This window comes from Mustelus asterias, chromosome 1 (assembly GCF_964213995.1).
Source record: "Mustelus asterias chromosome 1, sMusAst1.hap1.1, whole genome shotgun sequence".
NCBI lineage: Eukaryota > Metazoa > Chordata > Chondrichthyes > Carcharhiniformes > Triakidae > Mustelus > Mustelus asterias.
The window spans coordinates 109,543,265-109,568,722 of NC_135801.1; the positions used below are offsets into that span (position 1 = coordinate 109,543,265).

Sequence of the window (25,458 nt, forward strand, 5' to 3'; positions counted from 1 at the left end):
CTTACGACCCCTAATCCACCATGTCAAGCTCTGCCTCCTAAACAATCCCTACGGTCCCTCATGCCCTCAATTCCAAGCTATGACACTTCCATGCCCATTCGCCCTCAAAACACTGTTTGAAGCAATGAACTTTCAGTGCCAGTAAGATGTGTAAAAAAAGTTTTTAAAAACTGCTATTCATTGATAACTTTCCACTTTCTAAAAAGAACTCCTTTTTACTGTAACCCAATAAAAGTGTCAATCGTGCAGATCCTTCAACTATCAATCACAGGAAGCACTTGGAACCTCTAATTTTGTGTGAATAAACATTGCAAAATTGAAAACATAGAACAAAGAGCCAGAGATGACAATTAAGCAATGTTTTCCCTGGAGCTCAGGCATTTCTACACTCTAATGGATTTCTGGGCTGTCAGCCAATTATGCATTCTCGGTTGAGAACCCCGATATCCATTAGAGTATTAAAATAGCTGACTAAAGGACTAATCTCCTGTGATGTTGCACACTTGAGTTTAATGTTAAAGTGTATTTATTAGTCACAAGTAGGCTTACATTAACACTACAATGAAGTTAATGTGAAAATCCCTTCGTCGCCACACTCTGGTGCCTGTTCGGGTGCACTGAGGGAGAATTTAGCAAGGCCAATGCACCTAACTAGCATATCTTTCAGAATGTGGGAGGAAACCGGAGCACCCGAAGGAAACCCACGCAGACACGGGGAGAACGTGCAGACTCAGCACAGACAGTGATCCAAGCCAGGAATTGAATTCGGCTCCTTGACGCTGTGAGACAACACTGTGCCATTGTGCTGCTCATTAAAGTTAGAACCAAGTGTGTTCAATGTCGTTTGCCAACTGTGATTAAATGTATTCCTGGAGGTTTCGTCATATGACTTGCCCCATGCTCCAGCCATTATTTAACAAATACATACATCCTTGCAATAGATGGGAGTTCTTCTTTCCTATGCCAATTGGAAAGCAAAAAGACTCATTACCCAACTCAGTGATGCTTAACTGTCAACTAAACAGACCTTTTCCCCCTTGTTCAATATTTTTAGATCCAGTAAAGAGAAATGTCCAAAGAAAATGATAAAAGAAACGATATTTTTAATGTCCCAATGATTTTTCTCCAGTGTTGCACATGGCGGTATCCTGGAGACTGATCTTCAATTGCTGAAGCCTCTAGGCCAATCCTGGAGGGTTGGCAACCCTATTCAAGTCAATTATCCAAAGAGCAGAGGGGATAATTGGAGCAAGGAAGGGAAGGGGAAAAGAGACAAATTGCATAGGGCTGAGTGACAAGGAGAAGAAGAAAAGAAGAGGGGTGGAGTGAGGAAGGAAATGGGGAAAAGAATAAAAAAGAAAATGAACATTTGAGAGAGGGGGGGTAAGACAAATAGTGATCACGTTTTATATGATGGATGCACTGGTTTTTAGTTGTTTTGTATACATAGACACTCAAATCCTTTTGCTCCACAGCCTCTGACTGAACTCTCATTAAGTTGCATATGGGTTGATTATTATCTCTTGGGTTTCATATTCTACATCTCCTGAGATCAATCTTAAATTCCATTAACATCTTTTTTTAATAGAGCTGTTGCTGTGAACTTGAATCCTCAAATCCCTCAGCTCTAAGAAACCATCCAGCCTACTTCCGTTAAGAGTATAATTACTGATGTTTTTTTTATAACTTGAGAATCACACTTAGTAATACTGAATTGATTTCTGTGACTTTTTAGTCCATTCTCCTAAATTCTGTTCAGTTCAGCCGATTTGACAACTGGAACCTGTACAGTGAGAGTCATTTTTTCATGACCAAAGTAGAATTGATGAAAGATCACAGACCTGCAAAGTTAACTTTACTTCTCTCTCCACAGACATCGCCAGATCTGTTGAGTATTTCCAGCATTTTGTTTTTATTTCAGATTTCCAGTCTTTTTGCTTTTCTATCAGTGGTTTATCTAAAAGCCTTGTTATATATTGACCTTGAGTATGTATAGAGTCAAGAGTCATACAGCGCAGAAAAGGCCCTTCAGATCATCGTGTCTGCACCAACAGTAACTATCACTAAAAGCATGCTAATCCCATTTTGCTGCACTTATCCCATATAGGGAATAACATTACAAAACGTAACTGAGATTAACTGCGGGGGAAGATAAGCTCCTCTTACTCATGTTCATAGAATCATAGAATCCCTACAGTGCAGAAGGAGGCTATTCGGTCCATTCAGTCTGCACCAACTCTCTGAAATAGTATTTTACACAAGCCCTCTTCCCCTCCCTTTCCCTGTAACCCCACACATTTTCCATTCCTAATCCATTTGACCTACACATCTCAGGACACTAAGGAACGATTTAGCATGGCCAATCCACCTAACCCGCACATCTTTGGACCATGGGAGGAAACCGGAGCATCCGGAGGAAACCCACGCAGACACAGGGAGAATGTGCAAACTCTACACAGCCAGTCACCCAAAGCTGGAGTTGGACCTGAGTCCCTGGTGCTGTGAGGCAGCAGTGCGAACCATTGTGCCACCGTGCCACCCACGTGTTGTCAACCCATCACATATTTGCACTCTTTTATAACAATGTAAATTTAAAATGATTTGAGTGGTTATGGACAAAGCACCCTGAGAGTACAAAGGGAGCTCATTATCGCTCATTTTAATTCTTTAATATGTGTGCTAAAACATATGCTTTAGTATGAAACCACAGAATTACGGAGTTGTTACCGCACAGACGGAGGCATTCAGACTGTCATGTCTGCACCAACTCTTCAAAGGAGCAATTTTGATTTGAGTTATTATTGTCACATGTATTAGTATACATAGTGAAAAGTATGGTTTCTGGTGAGTTATACAGACAAAGCATACTGTACATAGAGAAGGAAACGAGAGAGTGCAGAATTTATTGTTACAGTCATAGCTAGGGTGTAGAGAAAGATCAACTTAGTGCAAGGTAAGTCCATTCAAACGTCTGACAGCAGCAGGGAAGAAACTGTTCTTGAGTCGGTTGGTACGAGCCCTCAGACTTTTGTATCTTTTTCCTAACAGAAGAAGGTGGAAGAGAGAATGTCCGGGGTGCATGAGGTCCTTAATTATGTTGGCTGCTTTCCCGAGGCAATGGGAAGTCGAGACAGAGTCAATGGATGGGAGACTGGTTTGCGTGATGGACTAAGGTTCATTCACGACCCTTTGTAGTTTCTTGCGGGCTTGGGCAGAGCAGGAGCCATACCAAGCTGTGATACACCCAGAAAGAATGCTTTCTATGGTGCATCTGTAAAAGTTGGTGAGAGTCGTAGCTGATATGCCAAATTTCCTTAGACTTCTGAGAAAGTAGAGGCGTTGGTGGGCTTTCTTAACTATAGTGTCAGCTTGGGGGGACCAGGACAGGTTGTTGGCGATCTGGACACCTAAAAACTTGAAGCTCTCGACCCTTTCTACTTCGTCCCTATTGATGTCGACAGGGGCATGTTCTCCACTATGCTTCCTAAACTCGATGACTATCTCCTTCATTTTGTTGACATTGAGGGAGAAATTATTGTCATCGCATCAGTTCGCCAGATTCTCTGTCTCATTCCTGTACTCTGTCTTGTCATTGTTTGAGATCCGACCCATTATGGTGGTGTCATCAGCATACTTGAAAATCGAGCTGGAGGAGAATTTGGCCTCACAGTCATTGGTGTATAAGGAGTATAGAAAAGGTATATAAGGAATATAGTCGGGGTATGAGGAGACAGCCTTATGGGGCACTGGTGTTGCGGATGATTGTGGAGGAGGTGTTGTTGCCTATCCTTACTGATTGCGGCTGTGGGTTAGGAAGTTCACGCTTGTGCCACTCTTCTGCCTTCTCCCTGTAGCCCTGCACATTCTACCTTTTTAGATAATAATTCCCTCTTGAATGCCTGAATTGAACCTGCCTCCACCACATTCTTAGGCAGTGCATTCTATTAGTGCATTCATCAAAGATTGATTTTTGAGTAGCACAAAGGGAGCTCATAGCCGCTCATTTTAATTCTTTAATGTGTGCTAAAACATATGCTTCAGCATGAAATCGGCAGGCTGTCTAATACAGAGATGCATACATTAATGCAGAGTAGCATTTCTTAAATGAAGTAAGCATCCCTACTTAAGATGATGCACAAACCTGCAGTAGTGCAGGTTTCTAATCAGGATAAGTAAAGTTTACTTAAAGATGCTTTGGAAATCCTGTTACAAGCAAGAGTAGAGAGGAGGAGCAGACCGCATGAAGCTGATAGACACTTCTCTGCCACAAAGTTCCTGCTGTAGCTGGCATATATGGTGATTTGGACATGGGTTAATGTTGTCTCCAGCACTTGCACAACAGGAAAAATAGTGAGAATGAGGGTACTTTAAATGTAAAGGTTGCTTACAACTACGAAGTGCTTGTGGTAATTTTGTTTAATTTAGTTCTACATTAGGAATCATTTGTAACATGAAGGAAGCCTGTAAAAGGTACACAGTAGTGTCAATCTTCTGTTGTAGAAAAAGATAGCTTAGAATCATGATAAACGGGTTCAGACTGAAGTTGGCTCCAAACATTTGAAGCCCTGCTTCCTTCTGCAGAGACGAAACAATGTTCTGTGTTTCTTAGTAAAATAGCATCATTTTGGGATCATGTGGCCTGGATTTTGATCCTTGAGGCATGTAGCGGGAGTCAGGAAAATTCCTGGCTCCTCGGAATAAAGTGCCCACAAGAACGGATTTTCATTGTTGGGGAGATGGGTGTGCACTGGGATTGGGTCAGCTAACCTGGCAAATAGTTCAGACAGTAAGAAGTTTAACAACACCAGGTTAAAGTCCAACAGGTTTATTTGGTAGCAAAAGCCACACAAGCTTTCGGAAGAAGGGGCTTAGAGCTCCGAAAGCTTGTGTGGCTTTTGCTACCAAATAAACCTGTTGGACTTTAACCTGGTGTTGTTAAACTTCTTACTGTGTTTACCCCAGTCCAACGCCGGCATCTCCACATCACAAATAGTTCAGAGACAGCCACAGGAGCTGCTGGTTGTGGAATTAGGCTATTTAAAAGGCCCACCTAAGTGCGTTGGGACTTCGTCCCAGTTAAAATAAAAAACAAAAGGTCCTCCAATCCTCAGCCCACATAGTTCCCGTGCCCATCCATGCCATCACATGTCACCCATCCCCTATGGCTCTTCATACCCAAGCAAGTTATGCCCCTCCCAAACAACCCCTTTATCAATAACAATAATGTCCAAAGATGCACAGGTTAGGTGGATTGACAATGCTAAATTGGTCCTTAGTGTCAAGGGGAGTAGTTAGGGTAAATACATGGGGTTATGGGGATAGTGCCTGGGTGGGATTGTGGTCGGTATGGTCTCGATGGGCCAGATGGCCTCCTTCTGTACTGTTGGAATCTATTACTCTATGATAATAAACATTGTTAAATTTTCAGGATAGATCAGACAGCTTGAGCTGTCAATCAACCAATGTTTTCCCTCCAGCTTGGGTGTTTTAGTATTGGCTGCACTCTCAGCAAAGAATACATAATGAAGCTTGGCTGGAGCCAAGAAAGCCATTAGCCTGTTCAAACACCTAAGCCCTTAGGAAAACATTGCTTGATTGATAACTCTGGCTCTGGGAACTATGCTATCAATTTCACAATGATTATTTACACAAGATAAGTGCAGTGTCACCTATTAAAACTTTAAAGGGTCTGGATGATGGACACTTTTATTGGCTGTAGTAAAAAGGAGATTTTTTTAAAGAAAGTGTAAACATTTTAATGAATGATTTTTTTTCCCCCAAGCTTTTTTTACATGTCCGACTTGGTAGAAATCCATACCTAAATGTAAATATTGATTTATTGTTCTTGATAGACAACTTCAAATGCAGTAATGCAGTTGAGGTAATATATTTGGATTTTTAGAAGTTAAGAAAGGGAGCACATAGTAGACTTGTGACTAAGGTCAGAACTTGCTGCGTCAGGGACAAGCAAGCAGAATGGAAGAGAGGTTTTTAAGGTTATGAAAGGTTTGATAGGGTAGATATAGAGAAGAAGTTTCCATGTGCAGAAGGACCAAATCTAACTGCCATAAAAAGAGATAGTTAATAATACATCCAATAAAGAATTCAGAAAAAAAATTCTTTATCCAGAGGTTGGTTAGAATGTGGAACTTAATAACACAACGAGTAGTTGAAGCAAATAGTGGGAAGTATTAAAGGGGAAGCTGAGTAAACAAATGAGGGAAAAAATAATAGAAGGTGATGCATTAGTTGAAGGGTGGGAGGAGATTCATGTGGCAAACAAAAAATGACATGTAACTGTTGGGCTGACTGACCTGTATCCCTGCAATAACAAAGTATGTAATATTACATAACTATATAAATTGTCTTACCTACTTGAATCTGGACAGCTGCTCCCTTCATAGTCATATGAGGTTTCTTGTTGGTCATTAATATCATAATTTGATTGGTAAAAATCTGGATTAAACTGTTCAAAAGCAGACATTCTGAAAGAATTCCTAGAAAACAATAATCATATAATTAAATCCTCCAGATTGAAATCACATTTCATCAGCAGATTATACTGATAGAGCAAACTCTCAATAGTGCATGTAATCTTCCTCAAGAGCTGGAGGATGTGGAATAGTGGTAAAACTGCCAATCAGGCTACTGGCCTAATATCTTTTACTTGTACTCACTGCAAGAATCAACTTACAGAGGCAAGCACACACTTTGTCTGAACTGAAATTACTTTATACGCTATATATCAGGGATGACTTGCTTTCTACCCTTATAACACTGAGTTACCCTTCATAAGTAAAATGGATTCCTTGTAGATCCTTCTAATATCTGACAGATAAGAAAACATCATGCTGACAGACCATGCAGCTCAGGCTAAGACTATTCATTTTTAAACATTAATTGACAAACAATTATGGGGATGCACGGCCAAGTTTGTGATATTCTCTCTCAGTAGGTGGGGGCTTTGCGCCAGGGGGATCAGCTTGTAAAACTACACCTCTAATATTTATCTCTTTATGTTTTTGACAAACTGAAATTTTTCCTGTTTCGAACAACAAAGGGGAATACAAACAGAAAATGCTGGAAATACTCAGCAGGTTTGGCAACATCCATGGAAAGACAAATAAACTGAATGTTCAGTGACCTTTCATCAGACCTGAATTAACTCAGTTTATCTCTCCGCAGATGCTGCCTGATCCACTGAATGTTTCCAGCATTTTCTGTTTTTGTTTCCGTTTTGCACATCATAGCAGCAAAAAAGGAAGCATGATTAAAGATACTAGGCTCGATTTTCCGGCCGCGCTCGCCCCGAAACTGGAAAATCCCACCAAGGTCAATGGACCTTTCCATGGTCTGCCCCTTGCCCACTGCGATTCCTGTGGCGGGCGGAATGAGCAAACTCACCCCAACAGTTACCAACACCCTCGTTTGAAATCACTATTAGAAGAATAAGTACTCCATGACACTTTCTAAATTCTGTAGATTATCAGCAGTGATTAACAAATTATTCATAGTTAATTTGTAGGAAATTATTTGTAAGTGATAATATAATGGAGATGTTTGGGCTACTACACTATGTAACCTATAATGTCAGATTTTGAAGGGTATTAGCTCAAGGTATTTAGTACTTTTTTTTCTATGGAATGCTGTTTCTATCTATCATGTTCTTTTATTAGGACTGTTATAACAATAGCCTTATGAAATGAAAAATCTTCAACAAACAAAGTGGAACAAGAGCAACACTTGAATTAAATCAGTGAGTAGTCATAATGCAGTTGTGCATCTATATGAAAAAGATCCCAGCCTTCACCCTTTCCTCTTATTCGTAATGCCAGAAGTCGCACTATTCCATTCATATCTTTCCATACCAAATCCCACCATTAGGGATAGATGACAAATGCTGGCCTTGCCAGCAACACACATTCCATGAAAGAGTTTTTTTTAAATCTTATTTTGACCTTCAACATATTCTTTTCCCAGCTGCAACATTTTCTATTGCCTTATTCAAAGGGAGGAGATTTTTAATCATATATCACAGGTGTTTATTGTAATCTTGCTGCAGTGTACTCCATTACTGCATACAGGTCACTGCTTTTCATTATTTCAAAGTCGGTCAGTCCATCCTCTCAGCTGACACATAATATCCTTCCCGCAAATTATGTTTCAAAAGCTTCCAACCTCTGCTTCCCACCTTCAGCATTAGCCAGCACTCAACAATGAAGAAGAATTGTCTGAACACTAGTATTTCAAAGACAATGATGAATTTTTCCTCCTCCATCTTAGTGTCAATCATTCATCAAACAAACTTCCATCAGGAAATTCATTTCTTTTCCTTGTCCTCTTAAGCCACCGATTGAAATACCTTCATAGGAATTATCCTGCAAAGCACTTGGGGCAATAAGTATGCACAAATAAATAATATTTAATAAGGATTCACAAATCAACTATTATTGCCAAATGGTGAATTATCGTAGACCAATTAGTAGTATGTGCCTTAATAACCAAAAATTAAACACTATCCTTTTGATAACAAGTAAAAAGAGGGGAATGATGCAGTAAAGTAAATTGTATAGAAAATAAAAACAGAAAATGCTGGAAAATCTCAGTAGGTCTGACAGTATCTATGGGGAGAGAATAGAGCCAAACTTTCGAGTCTAGATGACCCCAAAGGGTCATCCAAATCTCCCTGATGAGATTTTCCAGCATTTTCTGTTTATGTTTCAGATTCCTGCAGTATTTTGTTTTTATCTTGTCTAAAACATCTTGCTTTTGGGCAAGAGATGGGGGAGAAGCGATTTCCCCCCCTCTCTGCACCTGGCATGGATTGCTTCATTATTCTCACTGTTATGATACTTCAGGCACAATCTTACAAAAAGGTGCCGAAAGAGTGAGAAAACGGGAGAGTTCCAAATCTGTTTTTTTGGGTGAGTTAGATAATGCGATCTTGTGACGCTGTCACTTCTTTAGACAGAATTGCAATTCTCACCAGTTTGGGGGGGCCAGAGCCTAATCTCGCCAGTGAAACTGGCTGCAGACTGCTCGGGGCACCCACCATTGCGCAGGTACCATGATCTCCCAGTGAACTGGGAGACCTCCTGCCAACACCCTCCCACCCTCACCCATGGACATCACCCCGCCCATCATTGGTGGCAGTGTAACTCCCCCCCCCCCCACCCAACATGGCAACACAGGTTGTCAGTATCGGGACCCTCTTAATGAGTCTCCCATCACGACCCACCTCCGTGGCTCACCCCCTCGGCAACTGCCCTTTGTCAGTTTCCCATCGCCTTGCATATTCCCACTGCAGATCACCCCCTGTCTGCAAAGCCCCCCCTGCAGAGCTCCTCCCCCTACCTCCCCCACCCCGCCTTCCCCGACATAGACCCACCCTTACTCAGGCTCCACCACTACTCAGGCCCCACCCCCTTGGCACTGCTCCTGGCACAATTATGGTACCCAGTGCGCAGTGCCAGAGTGCCCTGTGGGCAGTGTTAGGCTGGTGCTGCCTGATGGGCACTGCCCGGCCATGCTGCGGGGTGACCTTATAGAGGTCTATAAAATAATGAGGGGCATAGACAAGGTAGATAGTCAATATCTTTTCCCAAAGGTAGGGGAGTCTAAAACTACAATACAAAAGTGTCCAGAGGGGCAATTGTTTCACACAGAGGGTGGTGAGTGTCTGGAACAAGCTGCCAGAGGTAGTAGTAGAGGCGGATACATTTTTATCTTTTAAAAAGCATTTAGATAGTTACATGGGTACGATGGGTATAGAAGGATATGGGCCAAATGCGGGCAATTGGGATTACAAAGAACAAAGAACAATACTGCACAGGAACAGGCCCTTTGGCCCTCCAAGCCTGCACCGATCATGTGTCCTTAACTAGACCATCCGTTGGTATCCCTCTATTCCCAGTCTGTTCATGTGGCTATCTAGATAAGTCTTAAATGATCCTAGCGTGTCTGCCTCAACCACCTTGCTTGGTAGTGCATTCCAGGCCCCCACCACCCTCTGTGTAAAATACGTCTCCCGCATATCTGTATTGAACCTTGCCCCCCTTACCTTGAACTTGTGACCCCTTGTGTTTGTCATTTCTGACCTGGGAAAAAGCTTCCAACTGTTCACCCTATCTATGCCCTTCATAATTTTATAAACTTCTATTAGGTCGCCCCTCAACCTCCGTCTTTCCAGGGAGAACAACCTTCGTTTACTCAATCTCACCTCATAGCTTAGGGGTTTTTAAAAAAATGGGCGGCATGGACAATTTGGGCCGAAGGGTCTGTTTCCATGCTGTAAACCTCTATGACTCCATGCCTCTGACCACCTGGGGACTTCAATGGACTCTGATCTCCCCAGCAAGGTCATCGCATCTGGTCTCCGCTGGTGGAGACTAGCTGTGATTCCCGCTGGTGTGAGGTCCGACCGGCGAGGAGTTAAGTGTTGGTGAGGCCGTGCACATTGTCATTGCGCCCCTTTTGAAGATCCCACTGCAGGCCAATGCTGGGCTGCCTCTGCTGCCATGGAACACGCCCCGGGTGGTGCAGAAAATCCTTCCCATGATCTTCGTGATGCATCAGTCTTATAGTGCTAATGAACTACAAATAAATTAATAGATTTCAGAAATAACCATTTCCTAATTCTGTACTTTAAAATTTCACAACAAAACTAAAGTCAGAGACTATTTAAAATGATAAAATGATATCTTTAAACGACAGCCACCTCACTCAACTTTAACATTTTTCTGTCTTGGGCAATCAAGCTTGCCGCATGCAACATGAACACCTGTTTCTGCCAGCAACACTAATTTTGGCCATAGGCCAAATCCGTCATGACTAAGAAATGTATTCATTTTAAACACTACATACAAAACGCTGGATCGTTCAAATAAATCAATATAGAAAACCTGTGGCTTCATTGTATAGACCAGTATTAACCGATACGTCTGAAAATAAATTTATTAAATTAGTTCTCCAAAGACTAATTATCTCTTTTTCTGTCATTTTAAAATTCTTACACATGCATTATTGCGGTGAGAAATCTAGAAGCAGGCTTAAACAAATACTTAATATGATTTTACAGAATGTGTTAGTGGTGTTGACATTTCTACTAATGATAATCTTGCCAGTGTTAATTGCCAAGTTCTCGCTCAACAAATAAATAGAAAAGATATATTTCTAAAGTCTTCATTGTGAAATTGTTAATCATACACACCTCAAGTAAATCAAATGTTCACACCAATGAAAAGTAAATCCTTTACTTCGACAGCATTAAGAAAGTGTGTCGAACAAGCAGAGACTAAACACTGATTGACCGGTAGGCAAGATAGTCTTTATGCTATTTATAAAGCTCTAATTATAGACTTCAGTCAAATAGGTAACCAAATTTAACAGAGACTGTCACTTGCAATTTAACATCCACAGTAAACATTTTAAATTTAAATGTAATCATTTGGATTTTTTCATACTGTGAATTTACAAGCATCCATCATGTCAATCATTGCATTTACTTATCTAAACTATTATAGAACTAAAGGTTTAGAGAAATGTTTCTCCATATAATTATTAAACTACCCCATTCAGTTTTGCAAATTAAATGGAGAGACAAATGTAGGGGAGAAGTGAAATTTAATAAATTAAAATCAAGAGTGTGCCACAAAAAGTTCAAGCAAAAATGAATAAATATATAACCAGCAATTGTGACTTGTGCATTTGTATTTTTGCTGGGATAGCTATTATGTAAAATAATCCAAAGGAGCAGGAAGAAGCCACATAGCTCCCAAAACTGTTCCACCATTCTGTTGGATCACAGGTGATCTTATATCAACTCCACTTTCACTAAGGAAGTCAGCAGCAAGAGTGTGGCTCCTCCAACCTCCAACCATATCCCTTGATTACTTTAGTCTCTAAAAATCTGTCAGTATCATTTTGAATGTAGTTAATGACGACACTAGGAGGTGGGTTTGGTCCTTGAACCCTGGATCACTGAAATGTCTCGGGGCTAGAGAATTCCAAAGACTCGCAAACATCTGAGTGAAATTTTCCTCATCTCAGTACTAAATGGCCTACCCGGTCAACTCCTTAACCTAAGATTATGACCCGTGATTCTCAACTCCACAGACAAGGAAGCAGCCTCTCGGCATCTACTATATCAATTTTACACATTGCAATTATTTCACCTTTCATTCTTCTGAACTCCAGAGAAAATAAGCTCATTCCACTCAATCTCTCCTCATAAGATAACCCTTTCATCCCAGAAATCAATCAAGTGAACCATGGTTGCACGCCTCCAAATGCAATTTAATCCAGTATACTATCACCAAAACTCTATATAATTGCAGCAAGATATATTTACTCTTATACCCCATTTCCTTTGCAAGAAAGACCATTTGATGAGCCCAATCTTAGAGCCACATCTCCAACCGCACATCTGCCAGGTGTTTCCAGGAGGTGGGTTAGGTCCTTGGGTTCTAGATTACTGAGATTCCTTTCTCAGGCTCCTTGCCATCGGGTGTTCTCCAAGAATTGTGTCCCTTCAAACAGGAGGTTCCTCCAAGTAGGTCTCTTCTGAGCAAAGGTCTCCCAAGCTTTGACAGCTGTGTTGCATCTCTTGAGGAGAGCCTTCAGGGTGTCTTTGAAGCACTTCCTTTGTCCTCCTCTTGTTCGGGAGCCTTCCTTGAGCTTGGTGAAGAAGATTTGCTTTGGCAGTTGGGGACACTGGCATCCTAAGCAAGAGCCTAAAGGGTCTTGACAGGTTTGATCCCATTAGTGGGATGAAAATGGGTTTCACGCAGGCTTCCGGTGGGATTCCTGATCCGCTGTGAAGGGCAACATCTGAAGGTCCCACTGTAATTTCACATCGGCATAATGCTGATTTTTGGGATTCCCGTAGAATTCTCCTCGCCCACCCAGCGCACCAGAGAATTTCACCCTTTGTTCCAGAAGGCAGTCACACACCTACAGCTAGGGTCTTCTGATTTTGTCTGTAGTCAGAGACAGGAGGCTGTGTCTGTGAAAAGGCAGTATGGAGATCGAGAAGTGGAGAAGCCTCAGCCCTTGCCAAAATTCAACAGGTTTGAGGTTCTTGCAACTTTTATGGATCTGAGCAGGATCTGCAGGGTAGCTGAACTGACCAAGGCGCCATGGTGCAAGGAGCCACTCAAGTGAGAAGCAGATACGCTTAGAGTTTACCAGAAAAGAAGGCCAGAGTTTGCAATCATTGTTAAAAGTTCAGAGTGAAAGGTATCTGAATGTGCACACCATTTGTGGCAAAGCGGATGAATTGGTTGTACCAATACAGACAAACATGAATATCTTGATAACCATTTCAGAGATGTGGGTGAAAGGTGACCAAGGCTAGGACCTGACTAGTCAAGGTTCTTTGACATTCTGGAGGGGCAGGAAACTAAAAAAATGGTGGAGGGATAGCTCTGTTAATTAAAGAAAATATTAGTGTGGACGAGAGCGATGACTTTAGTTCAGAAGTTCAAGATGTAGAATCAGTGTTTGCAAGGATAAGAAATATCAAAGGTAAGAAGTCACTTGTGGCAGTAGTTTACCTGCCTCCCAACAATAGCTACATTGTAAGACAGAATGTTAAGGCAGCAATAATGAGGACTTGTAAGAAGGTTACTGCAATGATCATGAGCAATTTTAATCTTCTCATAGATTGGACAAATCAGATTGAGAATGGTAGCCTGGAAGGTGAGTTTATAGAGTGTATTCAGAACATTATCTTAGAATAGTACATTCTAGTGCCAACAAGAGAGCGGGCTTTTTTAGACATTGTATTCTGCAATTAGGGAAGACTAAGTAACAGCCTTGTAGTAAAGAATATTCTAAGCAACGGTGATCATAACATCATAGAATTTCACATTCAGTTTGAGGGTGAGAAGAGTGAATATAAGAATGGTATCTTAAACTTAAAGGCAATTACAAGGATGCCCTCAAGGGCATAGCTGACTAAAGTGAACTGGGAAAATAAGCTAAAAGGTAGGAGTGGCAAACGTTTTAAGGAGATATTATTATTAGATATATTATTCCATAACTTTCACCAAAAATATATCCTGTTGAGAAAGACTCTTATGAGAAGGATGCACCATCCCTGGTTAATAAAGAAAGTTAGGGGTGGTATCAAATTAAATAGAAAAGCATATAATAATCTGGATATTATTGGTAGTATGGAAGATTGGAGAGGTTTTGGAAACCAGCAAAGAATAACTAAAAAAAATGAGGGGGAAATTAAGAGTAGAGGAGAAAACCAACTAGAAAATGAAAGCAGATAATATGACTTTCTATAATAAAATCAAAATACTGTAGATACTGGAATTTGAAACAAAAGAAGAAAATGCTGGAAAAACTGAACGGGAGGGACTTTATGGCCTCACTCGTCCCAAAATTGTAAAATTCCACCCGAGGTCAATGGACCTTTCCATGTTCCGCCCCTCGCCCGCTCTGATTCACATGGTGGGCAGGGGCGGTAAAATTCCAGCCAATACGTCTGGCAATATCTGTGGAGAAGGACAATAGAGTTAACATTTTGAGTCCATATGACTCTTCTTCGGAGATTCTTATATAAATTTCTACACATTTTAAAAGAAAAAAGTGTGACTAAAGTGAATGTTATTCCTTTAGATGTGAAAATTGAAAATTAATAATAGAAAACACAGAAATGGAAGATGTATTGAACAGGTATTTTGTGTCTGTTTTCACTGTAGAAAACAAAAATGCCATCCAAGAATAGTAGAAAATCAAGAAGTAAAAGGGAGGGATCATCATCACCAGGGAAATAATATTGAAACTCGGACACTGATGCCAGCGTCCCGGCTCCTGAAACAGGCAGAAGAAATGTACCATCCATCCAGTGGCAGGAGGGGCTGCCCCCACCCCAAACAATCACAGTTTTGAAAGAGGAAAAGACCAGGAAACTCAGAGACCAGAGGGCAGCCCTGCACCAGCAAGTTGTGAACCTGGAGGAAGAGACACAGCCTTGCACCAATGGTAGAAGCTAACGGATGCATAGAATGTAAAGCTACAAAGTGAAACTGTGGCCCTCTCAGAATTGGGTAACTTATTCATTTGTACTTTGCTTACATTGTGGTACAGTGGCACAGTGGTTAGCACTGCTGCCTCACAGCACCAGGGACCTCGGTTCGATTCGCAGCTTGGGTCAATGTCTGTGTGGAGGTTGCACATTCTCCCCATGTCTGGATGAATTTCTTCCCACAGTCCGAAGATGTGCAGGTCAGGTGGATTGGCCATGCTAAATTGCCCCTTAGTGTCAGGGGGATTATCAGGGTAAACATGTGGGGTTACGGGGATAGGCCTTGGGTGGGATTGTTGTTGGTGCAGGCTCGATGGGCTAAATGGCCTCCTTCTGCATTGTAGCGATTCTATGATTCTATCTCCTACAGTGGCTCAAGCAGCATTGAGTGGAAAAAAAGAGGTTGGCACAGTAGCACAGTGGTTAGCACTGCTGCTTCACAGTGCCAGGGACCCGGGTTCGATTCCCGGCTTGGGTCACTGCCTGTGTGGAGTTTGCATGGTGTCTGCGTAGGTTTCTTCCGGGTGCTCCAGTTTCCTCCCACATTCTGAAAGACGTGCTGGTTAGATGCATTGACCCAAACAGGTGCCGGATTATGGCGACTAGTGGAATTTCACAGTAACTTAATTGTAGTGTTAATGTAAGCCTTGCTTGTGACTAATAAATAAACTTTAACTTTAGATGTGTAAATTTGTTTTCTCCCAATGGCTTCCCAGCATGGCACTGATGATTTTTCATCAAGTAGATCAGTGGCAGCGACAACTGGAGCCCCAATAACATGGAAGCAGTGTCATCCCCAAATACCCCCAAACCTTGGAGACATAGCCAACAACACATACACACCAACTGATGGCATTAATTAACATTAAACGATTTTCAGGGTATTGCCTGAATTGTGGACTACAACTGCAATATAGAAGTAGATCCAGTGCTGACTGTAGTGTTAAACTTGCCTAGTGTCAGTACATAGGAACTGAATAACTCATCATTTGGAATGTGAAATATTTTCCTATTTTAGAGGCGGAATACTGATCTGTCCCCAATTTTACTGACAGATGCAATTGTTGGGTGGTTTTGACATCCTTGAGTGACTTTGGAATTCTGTCCATGCCCAAAAGATGAATTCTACATTTGTCAGATGCCTGGCTAAATTGGCATCTGGGGTTCTGAGATACTCTATGAAATGGTGGTCTGCAAGAGAATATGCCAAAGTTTGCGAATAATGGAGTGTTGTGAAGCCAGCTTTGGATGCTGTACCCACTCAAATACACATCTTAATGAAATTGTTGCCATCTTCTTTGTTTCACGGCTCTGATCTGCTGTTTCTAATCTCACTCAATTGCCTGTTATTGGATGTCCACTGTGCTGTGCTTAAGTGCTTAAATAAATTCTTGTTTAATCCATTTCTCCTCTCTACCCACCAGCATGCTTCATCCACTATTCTGCACCCAGGGGTTAGGTGCAGTAAGTGTGACAAAATAAATTAAGAGGATGAGCAGTTATATCCCAGATCAAATACAAGACCTCAAAAGAAAACAAGGATTCCTGGAGATGAATTAGGTGGAAAGTATGTAAATATTGTGAATGTCACGACCTACACTGATATTATCTGCGATGGTGTCCCAACTTGAAACATCAGTTCATGGTGGTGTATAGTTTTATTTTTGGAATGGTGTGAGAAGTCACGTGAGAGCCCAGTGAGAATAACCAGTCATCAATAAACAAGTATTAAAGACTATTTATTTAAGTAAATACAAATACACATGAACAAGACTACAATACTCTAAGGCAAACAAGTAAATGACTAACTAAACACAGTTTATAGACATTGCCCCTTGTTCCAAAATATATCTATGATTCCTGAACTCCTTAAGACCGTCTCCTTCCCAAACAATATTCAAATTAAATAAATCTATTACTCAAACCAGCTTATAGTTACCACAAAATACAAGGCTGAGGATCAAGCCTGGGAAATGTCTTTTCCTGGTCCAGCAAAGGTATCTAAGTTGCCTTTATGAAGGTTTCTGCACTGTTTTGGCTCTAAGATGTAGATATGGGCCTAGCCTCCTGGCTGAGTTGTGGACTGGCCTCTCAGGCTTTTAGGTATAAACTGATCTCTTGGCTGTTAGATGTAAACTGGCCTGCCCCCTTCTGAGGGTGCTGGCAATTATGGGTGGCACGGTTGCAAAGTGGTTAGCACTGCTGCCTCACAGCGCCAGGGACCCATGTTCAATTTCAGCCTTGGCTGACTGTGTGGAGTTTGCACGTTCTCCCCATGTCTGCGTGGGTTTCCTACAGGTGCTCTGATTTCCTCCCACAGTTCAGATATACAGGTTAGGTGGATTGGCCATGCTAAATTGCCCCTTAGTGTACCAAGATGCGTAGGTTAGATGGATTAGCCATGGTAAATGGGGTTATGGGGTTAGGGTGGGGGAGAGGGCCTGTCAGAGAGTCTGTGTGGAATTGATGGCCGAATGGCCTTGTTCTGCACTGTAGGGATTCTATGAGTTGCACAATTTTTCATCTTTGATTCTTCCTTCTGTATAGTTGGCTGTCTGCACCTCTCAAATTCTGTGACTCTAGAAATTAGCAAGTGTATAACTCCGTTGGTCTAGATAAGCTGTTTTCTATGAGTAGGCCGGTTTACACCTGGTTCTGTCTAGATGCCTACTAATCTCATAACTGGGAAATTATGTGTTTTGAATGCTGGCTACTGCTGTTGCTAGGCAGATTTCTGCCTGTTGCTGGAAAGATCACATCCTATCATGCCTTGTTAAATTCTTGTTACTGCTATTACTCGGCAATCCATGATGTAAAGTGTTTATTTACTTTACGTATATTGCATTTAACTGTGTTTGCCCAATAAAAAAATGAAATTTACAGCCAGTCAGTGATAACTTTTTTTTTCAGCGAGGAGAAACCATGATAACGGTTTCTGGGTGGCGATGGCCAACTGGTCAGCAACGGTTTTAAGTTTATTTTTTGGTGTCGCAAGTAGGCTTACATTAACACTGCAATGAAGTTAGAGTGAAAATCCCCTAGTTGCCACACTCTGGCACCTGTTCGAGCACAGAGGGAGAATTTAGTGTGGCCAATGCACCTAACCAGCACGTCTTTCAGACTGTGGAAGGAAACCGGAACACCCGGAAGAAACCCACGCAGACACGGGGAAAACGTGCAGATTCTGCACAGACAGTGACTCAAGCTGGGAATCAAACCTGGTTCCCTGGTACTGTGAGGCAGTGTCTGTGCCCAACATTTGTTATGATGTGGAGATGCTGGTGTTGGACTGGGGTAAACACAGTAAGAAGTTTTTTTGTTCCCAACTGGGAAAGGCCAGCTGCTCTGCAAGCGGCAAATGCTGACTGGTCACCCAGCCCAGTTGGCAGCTGTTCCGGCCATTGAGGTTAGAGACTGATCTTCCCTGTTGGGATTTGGAGTGCAGTTGCCTGATAACAGCTGGTGGATATTGACTCTATAACTGTCTTCAAAAAGGGAATTGGATTTTTTTTTAAATGCAAAACTATCCGTCCTCACAGACATCCTGGGACGTTTTGATGTGTTTGAGGAGTATAGTTAAAATTAAATCAAGCAGCATTGTGCCCAACCCAGTCTGAGGACAGTCCCAGCTCAGTGTCCCCCATTCAGATTTCCCGCCCAGGTGGAGAGCGGAAGCTCCGTTCTGAGGGTGATCATGTGACTGGGCCGTGTCATGTGACCGGGCTGCTGAGCTGGGATCCGGAGTGTGAGTATTGGGGGTTCCCGGGGATGGAGCTGCTCCCTGTCTCCGGTATTCCTCACACTGGGGAGCGGCTCCTGTGTGTGTTTAATTGTCGGAAACAGCCGCAGCATTGCAGCAGGAAGTTAGTGTAAAGCAGGCTGGCGGGGGAAACACTGCTATCAATACAGCCAGCTGCAGAGCCAGTCTGTACAGTCAGGGTACTCAGTGTACAAACACAGGCCAGGGCTGGAGCTGTCATCTCACCACCTCGTCTGGGAGAGAGAGACACACAGACCAATCCTCGGCTGCAGCTGGTGCTGTGACAGTTTGGAAACATTTGTGTATCTAATAGAATCTCTGCAGTGCAGAAGAGGCTATTCAGCCCATTGAGTCTGCACCGACTCTCTGACAGAATATTTTACCCAGGCCCTCTTTCCCCCTTACCCAATCCCTGTAACCCCACACATTTACTGTGGCTAATCCCATCTAACCCCAGACATCTAAGGAGAAATTTAGCATGGCCAATGCCCCTAAACTGCACACCTTTAGACTTGCTCTGAAACTTGAAATTGGCAAAGAGTAGAATCTCTGTCACCTACCCACCTCCATCCCCTGGGGTGTTTGCATGCTACCCTCACTGGTAATGGTGACATTGGGTGCCTATCTCATTTAAAGGAGGAATGTGAATGGGTTTGTATTGTGGGAATCAAGAGATCAAAGTGGAAAATGGTGCTGTTCCCCACTGCAGATGCATTCTGTTTCCCGAATGCATTTGATTGCTGTGTGATCACTTGCATTCAAGAAATTGGCCATGGAAAGTTATAATACTTTTTTTCAAACCATTAGCAATGCTGGATGCCAGGGAGGCACAGGTATCCTTTATGCCCAATGTTCTCAAGGTACAAGTGGAGGGAGGTATGTCCCATTTACATGGCGATAACCTGTTCTTTTGTGGGTAAGAGTTGCTTATACAGTAAGCTCTAACTTCATAGGAATTTCAGATAGCGGGAGGTATTTGGTGCAATAAAAACTGAAAATTCTGAAAATACTCAACTGGTCTGGCAATGTTTATGGAGAGAGAAACATAGTTAAATTTTAGAGTCTGTGATCTTTCATTAGGAAGTTAACTCTGTCTCCACAATAGTTTCCAGCAGTTTCTATTTTTTTCAGCATTTTCAATATTTTGCTTTTGTATTTATGTAGTGCTTCGTTTATTAATCCCATCCCTAATTCCTATACCATCTCACTGAGCAGTTCATTTGTTTCCAAAATGATTCAGTTTTGGGGCTCTGATCCATTTTGTTCAAACTTGGTATTTTTAGGGAGATTGGTACTGGGGCATGCAGTATGAGAAACAATTCCATTTGCCAAACAGTTTGATTATCACATCAGGTACAATGAGTGAGATTTAATGCTAAACCTTCAATTTTTATGACTCAGCCCTAACCCTAGAGCCCCTATTACATCAAAACAATTGTGTTCAGTTTTCAAGATCTTCCATCCTTATGGTTTTGACAAAATTATCATATTTTCATTTTGAATTGTGTGCATCTATTTTCACAGTGGTTGAAACTGGGCAGAAACATTTTTTTTAAATTCATTATGGGAGGTGGGGGCCGGTCGCTGGCTGGGCCAGTGCTTATTGTCCAGCTGTAATTGCCCTTGAACCACAATGCTGTGGATCTGGCGTCATGTGTAGGCCAGACCAGGTTAGTATCCTTAGTTGAAATTGGTAATTGAACTGTCTGTTTGGACTGATTTCAAACCTAGATGACAGGACTTTGTGCTGAACATTTCTATCATCCGCCACCTGGATATCTCGATTGTGTAAAATAGTTGGCACTGAGGGACACCATATCCCAGCTCTCGTGTGTCCAATTTCTATGCATTTATTTGTTTTTTTGTCCAATTGTGTAATGTGCTTTTCTATTCAGCAATCCTATCAAAAACTGTTATTCCTGATTACAGTTTCTGCATGGACACTGAATATCATTGAAAAGGTGAATAAGAGTTAACAATTAACTTCAGATTGAAGCCAAAACCTGAAACCCATAGCAAGTTAAGATTGTGCTTAAATTCTTATACATTAGTTTGACATACAGCCCAAAACCACAATGTAGTATGTAAATTATAAATTGTTTTCTGCTTATAGGTTAAAATTCCATTGCAATAAGCAGATTGCTATTTTTTGTTAGCTTTTTTTTTATAGAAACCCTACAGTGCAGAAGGAGGCCATTCGGCCCATCGAGTCTGCACCGACCACAATCCCACCCAGGCCCTACCCCCACATATTTATCCGCTAATCCCTGTAACCTACGCATCAGGACTCTAAGGGGCAATTTTTAACCTGGCCAATCAACCTAACCCACACATCTTTGGACTGTGGGAGGAAACCGGAGCACCCGGAGGAAACCCACGCAGACACGAGGAGAATGTGCAAACTCCACACAGACAGTGACCCGAGCCGGGAATCGAACCCGGGACCCTGGAGCTGTGAAGCAGCAGTGCTAACTACTGTGCTACCGTGCCTGGTCATTGTTGTATAATAAATTCCTGAAATGTAATCTTAACTGTTGAACGGTTAACTTTCATATTGACCGAAGAGTGACGTAATCTTTCCCTGTAGACAAAAGCATTTCTCATCACAATGCGTTTGGTCATCCTTGAAGATTATGACAAAGCCAGTGAATGGGCAGCCAAATACATTGCTAATTCGATTGTTCAATTCAAGCCTGGTCCACATCGATATTTTACTTTAGGTTTGCCCACAGGTATGTATTTCTTTGGCAAGTGGATGTAAGTATTCAACTATTATTTGAATACTTTAATAGCAGGATTTAAATTGAATAACATTTTCTTACGATGTATACATTTTCGTGTGACATATTTTGTGGTGGATCAATATATTCTAGGTGAAATCTCTTATAATACTGAGAACCTTGAAACTAAGTGAGACAATGCTATGACAGGCTATGCTTTAAGACAGAATTGGGTTCTTGATCAATGAGAGGATGAAGTGTTGCGAGGAGAAGGCAGGAGAATGGGGATGAGAATCATATCAGCCATGATTGAATGGCGGAGCAGACTCGATGGGCTGAATGGCCTAATTCTGCTCCTATATTTTACGGTCTTGTGCTGCTGCTGGCCAGTAGGACTGCAGCAGCCTCTTCTCATCTTGTAGATTCCTTTGAAATTTGAGCTATAATCTGTCATGTCATCCATGCATCTCTTGTCCTGCTCATGATCAGCTTTATGATTCACTTCATTCAGTTCCTAGTCCCTCAATTACTCTTGGTTTTTAAATTCTCATTTTTTGCATTTATATCTCCTCATTGCCTGACCATTCACTAATTCTATTTTCTCCCCCAACTCTCTAATTGCCCTCCGGGACCTTCAGTGTTTTTGACTCTAGCTTCTTGTGCACTCTGAACCCACGCTTTTCCTTCAATCCCCCACCCCTGACTGTTGGCCCCACCATTGACATCTGTGCTTTAACCACTTCAGCTCCCTCTGGGACTCACTCTTCAAACTTCTGCACATCTTGATGCTTCACCTTTGAGCAAGATTTTGGGCACCCTCTTAATATCATCTTTGATTTGGTATCAATTGTGCTTCTGTAAAGTGTGATGGGATATTTTCCTTTGTAGGTACTGTGAAAATGCAAACTGTAATCGTTAATCTCGTCAGGTATTACTAATGGAGAATTGGAACTACTGAAATGATTCTGCTTTCCTGAAACATGTTTAAAATGTGGATTTTCAGACACTATTAAATTAACAGCCAGGATAACGTTCAGGATTGTGTTCATCTCCATCTTTCTCTTCAAGAGATGCAATAGGAATGTTCCCGTAGGGTAACTGAGGTCACACTAACAAAATAAATCTCCAAGATTGTCACAGACTCTTCTTGCTAATGCTGGCCCATCACCCTAAATGTAGTTGAATGAGGCTTGTGAATGTTTAATTCATGTAACTTGCTGTACACCACGAAAAATAACTTCTATACTTTCGATCGTTCACATAGCAGTAAACCCTCGAACACTTAGGGACGTTAAAATCTATGAGCCGAGCGCATTCTTCTTCCATGATGCATCCTGTCGATTTACACCTGTGGTTGCACCAGTACTTGATCAGTCTTTATGGGGTGCGGTGGAAAGCTTGTGAGAAATTGTCCCACAAAATTGATGTGGTTTTAGAAAATCCAATTTTGTGGCTAATTATTATGTTCAAACAAACCTCAACACAACGTTAGCATGGAGTAACACATGACAAGGGAGGCTGGTTGAGGAACGGATATGGGATTGGCAGTTGAGGCTTGCCATTGAATTGGGCTTGTCTGCCCCTGGATCAGTTAATTATTTTGGCATAAAATCTTTGTATGTTTCTGTGCTTGATGAGATGAAACTGTGCACCAGTCAACTTATAGTACACATCATTAGAAGTTAATGATTGTTCTGGTTTGTAACAGGCACAAGCAGAGCACTTGAATTGCTGAGGATGCTTCCAGTTACGGGTCAAATAGTGTGCAAATTCATCAAACCCTATAACACAGCAAGAGGCTACGTGACCTTAATGCTTGTGCTGGCAGTTCTGTCCCACTGCTTTTGCCCTTACCCTAACCTTGCGCTTTCCCCTTCCAAGTTTTTATATAACTACCTTTTGAAAATTACTGTTAAATATGCTTGAACCCCACCCCTTTTAGGCAACGCAAGACAACTTGCTGCATTTGTATGTTAAAATTACCTTACATTTGTTACTGACCCTTCTGTCAGTGGAACTATTTATTTACTCTATCAAAACCCTTCTTAATGTAAAATCTCTATTAAATCTCCCCTCAGTCGTTTGGGAGAACTGTTTGCTTTATTCACACAACCTCACCAATCCCTCACAGGATTGGTAAACTATGATATGGGTTATTTTATTAGAAGACTATTACTAATTACAGGAGTTACAAGTTACTGGAGAATTCAGCAAACATGTCCAACCTAAAGAATCAACATACCCGCACATTCTCACTGTACTTCTGGAGTGACATGTGAACACTATTTGCTATTCTCTTAAAACAAGGTTTTTTTAATTCATTTGTGGGACTTGGGCATCCCTGGCTGGCCAGCATTTATTGCCCATCCCTAGTTGCCCTTAAGAAGGTGGTGGTGAGCTGCCTTCTTGAATCGCTGCAGTCCATGTGCCGACCCACAATGCCATTAGGGAGGGAATTCCAGGATTTTGACCTAGCAACTGTGAAGGAACGGTGATATATTTCCAAGTCAGGGCGGCGAGAGGCTTGGAGAGGAACTTGTAGGTGTTAGTGTTCCCATGAATCTGCTGCCCTTGTCCTTCTAGATGGAAGTGGTCATGTGTTTGGAAGGTGCTGTCTAAGGATCTTTGGGAATTGCTGCAGTGCATCTTGTAGGTAGTACACACTGCTGCTACTGAGCGTCGGTGGTGGAGGGAGTGGATGTTTGTAGATGTGGTGCCAATCAAGTGGGCTGCTTTGTTCTGGATGGTGTCAAGCTTCTTGTGTTGTTGTAGCTGCACCCATCCAGGTAAGTGGGGGGTATATTCTACACACTCCTGACTTGTGCCTTGCAGATGGTGGATAGGCTTTGGTGAGTCAGGAGGTCACTATGTTTATGTGGCGAGTCCAGTTGAGGTTCTGCTCAATGGTAATCCCAAGGATGTTGAAAGTGGGGGATTCAGTGATGGCAACACCATTGATTGTCAAAGGGCGGTGATTAGAGTGTCTCTTATTGGTGATGGTCATTGCCTGGCACTTGTGTGGCGCGAATGTTACTTGCCACTTGTCAGTCCAAGCCTGGATAATGTCCAGATCTTGTTCCATTTGAACATGGACTGCTTCAGAATCTGAGGAGTTGCGAATGGTGCTGAACACTGTGCAATCATCGAACATCCCCACTACTGACCTTATATCCAAGGGAAGGTCATTGATGAAGCAGCTGAAGATGGTGGGCCTAGGACACTACCCTGAGGGACTGATGTGGCAAATTCCTAAAAATATATACAGTACGTTATATACAGGAAGAGTAAATATACATAACACAGGGTTGTTATGAAAACTATTCACAGAGAAAATAGATCTTCATTCATCATTTAAGCATCTCTATAAACTATCGGTTTATTAATCCTCCTGGATCTGATGATGGTATAACCTTACTGAGAACTAGAGTTAGCACTCCATTGGACTTGACTTGAGTGCATTAGCATCTTGTGTATTGTCGTGACGATGGTTGTTTTCATTGTGGTTTTCCACAATTTCACTCTCCAATTACATAGTGGAATGTGTCCTTGGTGTACTTGGAGTGCTGCGTGATAGACAGCTGGACAATTCCCTCAGCTAGCTTCTGTCTCTCCTTAACATTGCCTCTTTCAGTGTTGTGATCTCGTAGGATCTAGGCTCTCTGCAAACTTTGGATGCTTCAGCAGGAAACCAGTTTTATTGGGTGCACCAAAAATTAATTATTGCCAATAGTAAAATAGACCACAAAAGCCTATTTTACTTAATGCACTGCAATTCTAAACAAAAAAAATTGAGTTGAAGGGTGCAGCAGTAAGTCTAGTAGTAGATCCATTTGATGGCATGCTGCAGGAAAACATGACCCCATATATTATATGTTTTAATGTAGGCTTTCTCTTTTTGTACCCTCCTATGTAATCAGATTTTACAGCCTTCTCATAGAAGA

The 25,458-nt window shown here is 41.9% G+C and overlaps 2 protein-coding genes across 4 annotated transcripts in view; one reads left to right on the forward strand and one right to left on the reverse strand.

Moving 5' to 3' along the window:
- LOC144496002 (protein YIPF5-like) overlaps window positions 1-11,347 on the reverse strand; it is a 49,125-nt gene extending 37,778 nt beyond the window's left edge. The window contains exons 1-2 of one of the 3 annotated variants that reach the window (XM_078216947.1): window positions 11,210-11,347; window positions 6,372-6,497 (exon numbers count right to left, since the gene is read on the reverse strand). In XM_078216947.1, coding sequence (XP_078073073.1) covers window positions 6,372-6,484 — 113 coding nt within the window. In that variant the 5' untranslated portion in view covers window positions 6,485-6,497; window positions 11,210-11,347. The remainder of the gene's footprint in view (window positions 1-6,371; window positions 6,498-11,209) is intronic. The other 2 variants (XM_078216957.1, XM_078216966.1) reach the window with 2 other exon arrangements.
- Window positions 11,348-18,735: 7,388 nt separating this feature from the next.
- The window catches only part of gnpda2 (glucosamine-6-phosphate deaminase 2), a 29,653-nt gene continuing 22,930 nt past the window's right edge, over window positions 18,736-25,458 (forward strand). Inside the window, exons 1-2 of the mRNA XM_078216864.1 lie at window positions 18,736-18,782; window positions 21,385-21,529. Of these exons, the coding sequence (XP_078072990.1) occupies window positions 21,406-21,529 (124 nt within the window). The 5' untranslated portion in view covers window positions 18,736-18,782; window positions 21,385-21,405. The remainder of the gene's footprint in view (window positions 18,783-21,384; window positions 21,530-25,458) is intronic.